The 12,192-nt window shown below is 37.6% G+C and overlaps 1 protein-coding gene across 1 annotated transcript in view; it reads left to right on the top strand.

The window, feature by feature from the left end:
• Positions 1–12,192, top strand: part of C4BPA (complement component 4 binding protein alpha) — a gene marked incomplete at both ends in the record, with an annotated part of 120,117 nt that overhangs the window by 72,592 nt on the left and 35,333 nt on the right. Inside the window, 4 exons of the mRNA XM_079723180.1 lie at positions 7,613–7,698; positions 7,869–8,063; positions 9,009–9,191; positions 10,757–10,954. Of these exons, the coding sequence (XP_079579306.1) occupies positions 7,613–7,698; positions 7,869–8,063; positions 9,009–9,191; positions 10,757–10,954 (662 nt within the window). The remainder of the gene's footprint in view (positions 1–7,612; positions 7,699–7,868; positions 8,064–9,008; positions 9,192–10,756; positions 10,955–12,192) is intronic.

Genomic DNA, 12,192 nt, shown 5'->3' with positions numbered 1-12,192 from the left:
GTTTTTGGATGGAATGTCCTATAAATATCAGTTAAGTCCATCTTATATTATGTATCATTTAAAGCTTGTGTTTCCTTATTTATTTTCATTTTGGATGATCTGTCCATTGGTGAAAGTGGGGTGTTAAAGTCCCCTACTATGATTGTGTTACTGTCGACTTCCCCTTTTATGGTTGTTAGCATTTGCCTTATGTATTGAGGTGCTCCTATGTTGGGTGCATAAATATTTACAATTGTTATATCTTCTTCTTGGATCAATCCCTTGATCATTATGTAGGGTCCTTCTTTGGCTCTTGTAATAGTCTTTATTTTAAATTCTATTTTGTCTGATATGAGAATTGCTACTCCAGCTTTCTTCTGATTTCCATTTGCATGGAGTATCTTTTTCCATCTCCTCACTTTCAGTTTGTATGTGTCCCTAGGTCTGAAGTGGGTCTCTTATAGACAGCATATATACGGGTCTTGTTTTTGTATCCATTCAGCCAGTCTATGTCTTTTGGTTGGAGCATTTAATCCACTTACATTTAAGGTGATTATTGATATGTATGTTCCTATTACCATTTTCTTAATTATTTTGGGTTTGTTATTGGAGGTCTTTTCCTTCGCTTGTGTTTCCTGCCTAGAGAAGTTCCTTTAGCATTTGTTGTAAAGCTGGTTTGGTGGTACTGAATTCTCTTAGCTTTTGCTTGTTTGTAAAGGTTTTAATTTCTCTGTCAAATCTGAATGAGATCCTTGCTGGGTAGAGTAATCTTGGTTGTAGGTTTTTCCCTTTCATCACTTTAAATCTGTCCTGCCACTCCCTTCTGGCTTGCAGAGTTTCTGCTGAAAGATCAACTGTTAACCTTATGGGGATTCCCTTCTATGTTATTTGTTGTTTTTCTCTTGCTGCTTTTAATATTTTTTCTTTGTATTTAATTTTTTTAATATTTTGATTAATATGTGTCTTGGCAGGTTTCTCCTTCGATTTTTCTTGTATGGGACTCTCTTCACTTCCTGCAGTTGATTAACTATTTCCTTCCCATATTAGGGAAATTTTCAACTATAATCTCTTCAAATATTTTCTCAGTCTCTTTATTTTCCTCTTCTTCTTCTGGATCCCCTATAATTCTAATGTTGGTGTGTTTAACGTTGTCCCAGAATTCTCTGAGGCTGTCCTCAATTCTTTTCATTCTTTTTTCTTTATTCTGCTCTGCAGTAGTTATTTCCACTATTTTATCTTCCAGGTCACTTATCCGTTCTTCTGCCTCAGTTATTCTGCTATTGATTCCCTGTCGAGAATTTTTAATTTCACTTATTGTGTTGTTCATCATTGTTTGTTTGCTCTTTAGTTCTCCCACATCCTTGTTAAACGTTTCTTGTATTTTCTCCATTCTATTTCCAAGATTTTGGATCATGTTTTCTATCATTACTCTGAATTCTTTTCCAGGTAGACTGCCTATTTCCTCTTCCTTTATTGGTCTGGTGAGTTTTTACCTTGCTCCTTAATGTGCTGTGTGTTTCTCTGTCTTCTCATTTTGCTTACCTTACTGTGTTTGGGGTCTCCTTTTCACAGGCTGGAGGTTCTTAATTCCTGTTGTTTTTGGTGTCTGCTCCCAGTGGCTAAGGTTGGTTCAGTGGGTTGTGTAGGCTTCCTGGTGGAGGGGACTGGTGCCTGTGTTCTGATCGATGAGGCTGGATCTTATCTTTCTGGTGTGCAGGACCATGTCCCTTGGTGTGACTGGGGGTGTCTGTGACCTTTTTATGATTTTAGGCAGCCTCTCTGCTAATGGGTGGGGTTTTGTTCCTGTCTTGTTAATTGTTTGGCATAGGGTGTCCAGCACTATAGCTTGCTGGTCATTGAATGGAGCTGCGTCTTAGCTTTGAGTTGGAGATCTCTGGGAGAGCTTTTGCTGTTTGATATTACCTGGGGTCGGGAGGTCTCTGGTGGACCAATGTCCTGTACTCGACTCTTTCACCTCAGAGGCACAGGCCTGACACCTGGCCTGAGCACCAAGATCCTGTCAGCCACATGGCTCAGGAGAAAAGGGAGAAGAAAGAAAGAAAGAAAGAAAGAAAGAAAGAAAGAAAGAAAGAAAGAAAAAATAAAATGAAGTTATTAAAATAAAAAATAATTATTAAAAATAAAAAAGTTAAAAGAAAGAAAAAGAAAAGAAAGAAAGAAAGAAATAAGACAGCAACCAAACCAAAAAACAAATCCACCAATGATAACACACACTAAAAACTGTACAAAAAAAAAAAAAAAGGACAGACAGGATCCTAGGACAAATGGTAAAAGCAAAGCTATACAGACAAAATCACACAAAGAAGCATACAGTGGGACACTCACAAAAAGAGAAAAAGGAAAAAAAATATGTATCTATATATTAAAAAAAGGAAGGGAGCAACCAAATCAATAAATAAACCTACCAATGATAATAAACTCTAAATACTAAACTAAGATAAACATAAAACGAAAACCAAATTAGATGCAGATAGCAAACCCCAAGTCTACAGTTGCTTCCAAAATCCACTGTCTCAATTTTGGGATGATTTGTTGTCTATTCAGGTATTCCAGAAATGCAGGGTACATCACGTTGATTGTGGAGATTTTATCTGTTGCTCCTGAGGCTGCTGGGAGAAATTTCCCTTTCTCTTCTTTTTTCGCACAGCTCCCGGGGTTCAGCTTTGGATTTGGCCCCACCTCTGCGTGTAGTTCACCTGAGGGCATCTATTCTTCGCTCAGACAGGATGGGGTTAAAGTAGCAGCTGATTCGGGGGATCTGGCTCACTCAGGCCGTGGGGAGGATAGGGTATAGAATGTGGGGCGAGCCTGCGGCAGCAGAGGCCCCAAGGCCGTGTGACATTGCAATAGCCTGAGGCACACAGTGTGTTCTCCCAGGGAAGTTTTCTCTGGATCACGGGACCCTGGCAGTGGCAGGCTACACAGGCTCCCGGGAGGGGAGGTGTGGATAGTGCCCTGTGCTTGCACACAGGCTTCTTGGTGGCTGCAACAGCATCCTTAGCATGTCATGCACGTACCTGGGGTCTGTGCTGATAGCCGAGGCTTGTGCCCATCTCTGGAGCTCATTTAGGCGCTGCTCTGCATCCCCTCTCCTTGCTCACCCTGAAACAATGTTCTCTTGCCTCTTAGGCAGTTCCAGACTTTTTCCCGGAATCCCTCCTGGCTAGCTTTGGTGCACTAGCCCCTTCAGGCTGTGTTCATGCAGCCAACCCCAGTCCTCTCCCTGGGATCTGATCTCCGAAGCCAGAGCCTCAGCTCCCAGCCCCCACCCATCTCAGCGGGTGAGCAGAAAAGCCTCTCAGGCTGGTGAGTGCTGGTCAGCAATGATCCTGCATGCAGGAATCTCTCTGCTTTCCCCTCTGCACCTCTATTCTTGCGCTCTCCTCCATGGATTCGAAGCTTCCCCCACCCCTTGTCTCCACCAGTGAAGGGGCTTCCCAGTGTGTGGAAACTTTCCTCCTTCACAGCTCCCTCCCAGAGGTGCAGGTCCTGTCCCTATTCTTTTGTCTTTGTTTTTTCTTTTTTCTTTTGTCCTACCCAGGTACATGGGGAGTTTCTTGCCTTTTGGGAAGTCTGAGGTCTTCTGCCAGCATTCAGTAGGTGTTCTGTAGGAGTTGTTGCACGTGTAGATGTATTTCTGATGTATTTGTGGGGAGGAAGGTGATCTCCACTTCTTACTCCTCCATCATCTTGAAGGTCTCTGCCTGGATTTTTTTTTAATGTTTTTTATTCATCACTGTGCATATGATGACATAATTTTTCTTTTTTAACCTCTTGGTATAATGGACCACATTGATTAGTTTTCAAATATTAAACAAGTTTACCTCAAATAAGTTTCACTTGGATATGGGACATGATGCATCATTATTTTCTCATATTGTTATCTTGATTTCTAATATTTTGTTGAGGATTTTTGTGGATAATATTATGAGAGATATTCATCTATAGTTTTCTTTTTTAGTACTGTGTTTTTCTGAATTTGATATAAGGGTAATGACAGTCTTATAGAATGAGTTGAGAAGTCTTCCCTCCTCTTCAGTTTCTGGAAGAGATTATGGAAAATTAATTTCTTTAAATGTTTCATAGAATTCTCCAATAAAACTATCTGGGCCTAGACATTTCTTTTTCTGTAATCTTTTAATTATGAAGTCAATATCTTTAATAGTTCTAGGATTACTCAGATTGTTTATTTTGTCTTTGTTGAACTTTGTGTTTTTCAAAGGATTATTCTTTTTCTTTTAAGTTGTTGAATTTATGAACATAATATTGCTTATTCCCTTATTCTCCTTTCATTGGCTTCAGGATCTGTAGTGAAATTCCCCATTTCATTCATGATATTAATGAGTTGTGTCTTTTATCTTTAGCAGTCTTACAAGAGATTTATCAATTTTATTGATTTTTTTAAAGAATCAACTTTTTGTTTTATTATTTTCTTATTGTTTCCTGTTTTAAACTTAAGGATTTCTGCTTTTGCTTCCTTTTTTTCTTCTTGCTTTGGGTTTATTTCTTCTTCTTTTTCAAGTTTTTTGAAGTAGGACTTTGGATTCCTGATTTGAGAACTTTTCTATTTTCCTATGTAAGCATTTATTGCTATAAATTTCCATTTCAGCACTACTTTAGCTGTGTACCACACGTTCTGTTATGTTTTATTTTCATTTTTATTCTGTGTATTTTTAATTTCCTTTGAGACTTCCCTTTGACCATGGATTATTTAGAAGTATGTTGTTTAATTTTCAATTGTATGGAGGTTTTTCTCTTGTCTTTCTGTTACTGATTTCTAGTTTAATTCCATTACAGTCAGAACATACACACTCCATGATTTCAATTTTTAGATGTTTGTTGATGTTTATTTTATGGCCCAAGATATAATTTATCCTGGTGAATTCCTCATGGGTGCTTGGGAAAAAAGGTGTATTTTGTTATTGTTGAATGTCTTCCCTCTATTTTTAATGTGCATTTTTCTATTTATGAGTGACATTGAGCATATTTCACATATTTAAAAGATATTTATATTTATTTATGTGTAAACTGACATCAAGTCCTTTGTTTTTTTTCAATGTCTAACATGAATTACAATTTGTTTTCTCACTGTGTCATCTTTCCTTTGACTTGTCCTATAGTATTTTTTTCTTGCCAGACAAAAACTATGTACTATATATGGTTAAATTTATCAATTTTTTTTAAAAGGGCTTTTGGATTTGAGTTATAGTCAAAAGGCCTTCCTCGCTTGAAGATTATAACATAATTACCTACAATTATTCAACTACTTTTATGGTTTAATGTTACCTAATACAGACAGCTCAGATGCATTAACCAATGTTGTCTTTCCCTAGATGGATTTCATGTTGTCTTGCCATGGTTAATCCATTAATTTGAAAGAACATTTTTAAAAACTATATTTCATTCCCACATGTATATGGGTCTATTTTTGGACTTTATATCCATGCTTTTAGTTTGTCTATATATTCACACAACCAGTTCCTCTGTGTTTTAATTATTGAGTTTTCATATTGTGAACCATTGCTTTGAAGTATCCCCCTTTCTTTTCCCCCTGCTTTTCAGGGTTTTTCTGACTATATTTACTTATTTATATTTCTATATGAACTTCAAAATTAGTTGATTTTTAATTTTTAATAAATTACATTGATTTTTTAAACTAATTTTAGGAATGTAGACATTGTATGATGTTGAGTCTTCCTAGTCCAGAATTTGTTATGCCTTTCCATTTGTCCTAGTCTTGTATGTGTGTGTGTGTGTGTGTGTGTTTCAAGATTGTTTTAAAGTTTTCCCCATTTAGATTTTCCAATTTTTATTATGTTTATTCTTTGGTATCTTGTTTTATTTTTGATGTTTCAAATGGTTAGTTTTATTCTATTATACCTTCAAACAGTTTTTACCTCTATATATGGAAACTATGGATTTCTATACATCAATTTCATATCTCAGTTAATATACTGAATTATTGCATTACTTATAATAGCATTTCAATTGGATTCTCTTAGAATTTCCTGACATGCAGTTATTTCATCTGAAAATAATGATACTATTACTTTCTTCTTTCTATTTTTCATATTTTGAATTTCTTTTTCTTTTATAATTATGCTAGCAATTTTATCTCAAATAAGAGACTGATACTGGCCATTTCTTTCTTGTTCTCAACTTTAGCAGAAAGGACTCTAATATTTTCCCCCTAAGTTTGGTAGGGCTCTATCTCCACTATTGGACATTTTTGCTAAGAATACTCATTGATTTTTTAAAAATGTCATTTTACTCTCTATCAAGATGACAGGATGTTTTTCTCCTTAGATTTAGTATATTATGTATATATTAATCTGCTCAGGCTGCTGTAACAACAGAAATTTATTTTTACAGTTCTGAAGACTGGAAGTCCCAGATCTAGGTCTGGCAGGATTCAGTCACATGGCCTTTCCTCTGTGCATGAACATGGAGAGAGAGAGAGGTTGAGAGAGAGCTCTGTGGTGTCTTTTCTTATAAGGACCCTAATCCTAGTGAATCAGGGCCTCACATTTATCACTTCACTTAATCTTAATTATTTCCTTATTCCAGATATAGCCATACTGGTATTAGGCCTTCAATATATGAATTTTTGGAGGACACATATATTTAGCTCATAACAATATATTATATATTGATATATTTCCTAATTTTGAAGTTTCCTTTCATTTTTCATATAAATCTATTTAGTTGTGGCATATTTTTCTTTTAAAGTGTTTTTGAATTTTGTTTGTTTTATTCAGGAACTTTTCATTGATATTCAGGGTAAATTGATATTTTTAAAGTAACAAGTCCTGGAAGAATGACTGGGACTTGTTTCAAGAGCAAGAATAATGAGATGATAATCAGGAAGTTAGTGGTTTATGAGAGTAAGCCAAATTCTAGTACAAGAGAATGAGTCAAATTAGAGATCAAAGTAGTTTTTTTTTTTAATCAGTAATTTATCTGGATCTTCTATTCAAAGGAAACTATGTAACAGGGGTCCCCAACCCCCAGGCTGGCAACCGGTACAAGTCTGAGGCCTTTTAAGAACTGGGCCGCACAGCAGGAGGTGAGTGGCAGGCAGGCGAGCAAGCAAAGCTTCAACTGCTGCTCCCCATCACTCACATTACCACCTGAACCAACCCCCTCACGACCCCCGTCTGTGGAAAGATTGTCTTCAATGAAACTGGTCCCTGGTGCCAAAAAGGTTGGGGACTGCTGCTATATAGCAAACTCAAGTATACTTTTACTCTGTTTTGTACTGCTTGATTTGTAGCTTCTTAGAGAAGGAAAGTTTAAGTGGAGTCCTAAGATTTTGGATGCAAAATTGTCGTTTACTCTTTTTATCAGCTATGAATGTATGCTGTGTAGAAAAAGCTTAAAAATGTGGTTTAAAGAAATGAGTGAATAAAAAAAAATAGAAAATCATCCTTTCTCCTTGATATGATGAAATTTAATTCCAAGTTGACCCAAATGATAATTACTAATTGAGAGACCACTATTTTTTCATTTTTAAAGGTTGAATAAAATTTCCTTGCATCCAAACCTTATTAATTGGTAATTTACATTTAGATTAAGACAGATTTCACTAAAATCTCCGACCTATCTTATTCAGGTATATCTTAGTTGGCTCAACCACTAGTCATTGTGAGATCCGAGATAGAGGAGTTGACTGGAGTGATCCTTTCCCACAATGTATAAGTAAGTAAAGACTGTTTTTGCCTTGACTATAAACCTAAACCATGTCAGGTAATAAAACTTCTGTGCCTCTTTGTTGCTTATTGTACCCTCCATTAGAATTTGTATCATGAATGTTAGATTTTAAGGATGCTATCCCTGATTATTTCTTCCTCTTCATTTCCTCATCTCAGTTGCCAAGTGTGAGCCTCCTCCAGCCATCAGCAATGGGAAGCACAATGGTGGAGATGAAGACCTCTACACATATGGCTCTTCTGTCACCTACAGCTGTGACCCTGGCTTCTCAATGTTAGGCAAAGCCTCCATTTCTTGCACAGTGGAAAATAAAACAATAGGTGTCTGGAATCCAAGCCCTCCTACTTGTAAAAGTAAGTCACAATGATGACTGTATTAAGGAAAATGGAATGATTCAAAGACAAACTAATCAAGGCAATGATGAACTCATTCATTTGTTCAACTAAACATATACTATTATTAGTCAGGATAGCATAGGCCATTCTGCAGTAATAATCAACACCAAAATCCCAAGGCTTTTTAATAGTAAAAGGTTTGTTTTTTGTTTGTTTTTGTTATTCTTTTGTTTGTTTTTTGGGCTCCTTTTTAGTGCCCTGCTAGCCTGGGAAACCCTCTAGGAGGCTGTCATTTATATGGTAATCCAGATTGTTTATATCTTCTGACAACTCCCTCACCAAATTTTCACAATCAGTTCAGCAGGGGAAGTGAACAAGGAGACAATCCTTGGCTCATAAATTCTTTGACTTCAAGTGATATATCTCACATTTCATTAAAATCTTTTGCCAGACTAGTCCCTTGTTTCTGCCTAGTGTAAAGGAAATAAATAGGAAATATAGTCTTCTGTTTCTCCTGGAACAACTAGAAATATGGGTGTACACCACATTAATAATGTCAACCCTCAAATATATATTACAGTGCTATTAACTATAGTCACGAGGCTGTACATTACATCCCATGACATTTAGAACTGGAAGTTTGTACCTTTTGACTCCCTTCACCCATTTTGCCCACTCCCCATTCCCACCTCTGGCAACCACCAATTTATAATTATAAATTTGTTGTTGTTTTTGATGAGAAAGTTGTAGGACTTTATTCACATTGACTAACATGATGAAACCTCATTTTGCTAAGGTTCCTAGGAACTGAAAGGATATATGTAAGGCTTTAAAATATTTTCTTTGTATCTACTTGATATGTACTTGTATCAGGTCTCCCTGTGAACTATATCAACAATAGCAGTCACATGCATATTTCCATTTCTCTTTTATAACTCAGATGTCCTTTTTATGCTTCTTTAGATGTTGTCTGTCATCGACCACTAGTTCCAAATGGAATCATTGTCTCTGGATTTGGACCCACCTATAACTACAAAAACTCTCTTGTGTTTAGCTGCAAGAAAGGTTATATCCTCAAAGGCAGTCATTTAATCCATTGTGAAGCTAATAACAAGTGGCATCCTTCTCCTCCCATTTGTGAACTCAGTGAGTATGGATCAACAGAGTTCCATATTTGGCATCTAAAGTTATCCAGGAGTATGGGTGTAGCATGCTCACAGGCACAAGCCCACTTAAATCCCAATAGTCATTTTAAATTAAATTAGTACTTTTCTTTAGTTCTTTCATGTCAGAAGTAAGGTTTTTTTTGCTAGTAATCTCTTAGTGTTATTTGAGGATTTCATATACATATATCATACAGTTTTGACACCAGTGACACCATAGATATTGCAGATTTATTTATTCCTTACAAAAATTTTGCAGTAGACAAGAGTAAAATGTCTCATCCAAAAAATAAACATATTCTGAGAAGTTTTTGAAACATGAAAGTAAAATTCCTTCAAGAGGTCTCCTTTTCAAAATTTGCACAGAGATGCTCTATGGGCTAGTGTTGACCTTGAGACCCTGAGTTGTAAATGCATATGGATCAGTCATAATATTAATGATACTTATAACTAACATTTATTAAGCACTTTCTATGTATCAAGAATTGTTCTAAGTGCATAACATCAATTAATTCATTTTGTATTTACATGATCCTAAGAGGTAGTTACTACTTTTGTTTTTTTAATCCCATTTTTTTTTTTTTTTTTTTTTTTTTTGCTGTATGCGGGCCTCTCACTGCTGTGGCTTCTCCCGTTGCGGAGCACAGGCTCCGGATGCGCAGTCTCAGCGGCCATGGCTCACGGGCCCAGCCTCTCCGCGGCATGTGGGATCTTCCCAGACCGGGGCACGAACCCGTGTCCCCTGCATCGGCAGGCGGACTCTCAACCACTGCGCCACCAGGGAAGCCCCTTAATCCCATTTTAATGATGAGAAAACTGAGAGTGATTAAGCACACGTTCACATAGTTAGCTGGGGATGGAAGCCACTGCTACATTGTGGCTTATTCATTCCTTCTGCCATCACAGAAATTAGGTGACATTTTAAATATGTAGTGACAAAATTTGATAAATATGCAACTTGACAGACATGTATCCCCTCTTCAATCCATATGTACCTTTGGCATCATATTGAGTAGAAAAAAAAGCAAAATCCAAAAGTTACATGGGGTAAGATTTAAGGCCAAATCATGAAGTTCCTGGTAACAGTGTCAGAGTGTCTGGGGGGAGGCCTTCCATTGTAATTCCCTATTAGGCAAGGAGAGAGTGGAAAGTTTGGTTTATCTAGCAGCAAATTTTTGCTGCTTATTCTCAGTGATCCTCTAATGCTTCCCTTGCTGAAATGCACTGACACGTAAGGAGAACTAAGCCCCTGTAGATTGGCCCAATAACCTAGATATTGTGCCTTTCTGCACCATAGTGTGTCCCTCAATAGCAGCCTCTCGATCACCATGAGCATTCAGTGCTTGGCAATAGTCTACCAGAGGTTGGTGCTGTCAAGTCTGTTCCTGGAATTCCCATTTGCCTTTGCTGTCTGGTTGCTTCCTCAATTAATGTGTGCTATACTTTTTTCTTTCTTTCTTTCTTTCTTTTTGGTGACAGGCTCAATGGGTCAATCTGCCAATCCCCGAAACAGCTTTCTTTTCATCTTTGTGCTTTTTTCATGATCAGATAGTTGTATTGGGTTACCAGACATTCCCCATGCTGTCTGGAATAGAAGAGGCTACGAGCTAAGTAATCAAGAAGTATTTGCAGTTGGGACTGCATTGAAATATCAATGCAAGCATGGCTATAGACCTATTCCAGATGAGCCTCTGACTGTGACTTGTCAGGAAAATTTCACGTGGACACCATCTGAAGGGTGTGAACGTAAGTGAACTTTGTTTTGTGTACACGTGTGCGTGTATCTTCTTTTCCACTGAAAGTGTTGGACACATGCTAAGATTCTGTACCTTATTTATTATTTTTTTTTTTTGCGGTACGCGGGCCTCTCACTGTTGTGGCCTCTCCCGTTGCGGAGCACAGGCTCCGGACGCGCAGGCTCAGCGGCCATGGGTCACGGGCCCAGCCACTCCACGGCATGTGGGATCTTCCCGGACCGGGGCATGAACCCATGTCCCCTGCATTGGCAGGCGGACTCTCAACCACTGCACCACCAGGGAAGCCCTCTGTACCTTATTGATTATAATTGATTTCTCAAAATATTTGCTTTGAAATACTTTTAGAGTTAATTTACTGGAATGTTTGCAAATTAGTAGAGAAGCTATTTTAAAGGTCATCCTAAAGATTGAGAGGGCTGAAAAGTCATGCCCATCCTACTCTGCCCCTTCGAGTTCAGTATCAAATGAAAAACCAACTTGGGTATCAAACTTGAAAATAATGGATCAGCTTTATAACTGGTAAAACTGGAGTAGGGAAGACTACTGAATTATGGTCCAAATCAGATTGCATTCATGGTCCTTGCTTCACCATTTGAGATTTTGGATTGCCTGGTTGTGGGAAAGTCTATGAGCCAGACACTAACAGGATCAGGTGTCTTATAGTTATTGAGACACTACTGAGATTAGAAAGAGCTGGGCCTCCTTATCTGGTCTAGAGAACACATTCTCAGGAGGCCAGTTCTGCCATAGGAAGGAAGAAAGACTTGACCAGAAATGTAGAGCCTTCTTCACCAGATGAAACCCCCTCATCTCTTCCTCCTCCTCCTCCTTTGGGAAAAGTGAGTGAGGAGGTGAGGGATTGGTGGATGGTATTCTAGTCTTAGGTAGGAATGTCAGGAAATGAGGACAAGGACTCTTCATTCAGACTACTAGAATTCTGTCATTTATAAGTGACATCATGGAGGCCTAGACTATAGGGATTGTTACTCCATACACTTAGATTTTAATATATATGTAAAAGACAGATAATGAGCAGTGGTGGTTTAGGTCAACCTGTTGAGAGATCAATATTCAAAATCAGGACTTAACTAGATGTAATCGCAAAGAATCATATTCACAATGTGATTGTGATTCTATTGGGAAATAATAGGGAACATTTTATTAATAAAAGGACAAAATTAAAAGCATACTTAAAGAAAAATAGGAGGGAGAATAAATAGCATCTTT

Source organism: Hyperoodon ampullatus, assembly GCF_949752795.1.
Source record: "Hyperoodon ampullatus genome assembly, chromosome: 2".
Classification (NCBI taxonomy): domain Eukaryota; kingdom Metazoa; phylum Chordata; class Mammalia; order Artiodactyla; family Ziphiidae; genus Hyperoodon; species Hyperoodon ampullatus.
This window is presented reverse-complemented; position numbering and strand designations above follow the sequence as displayed.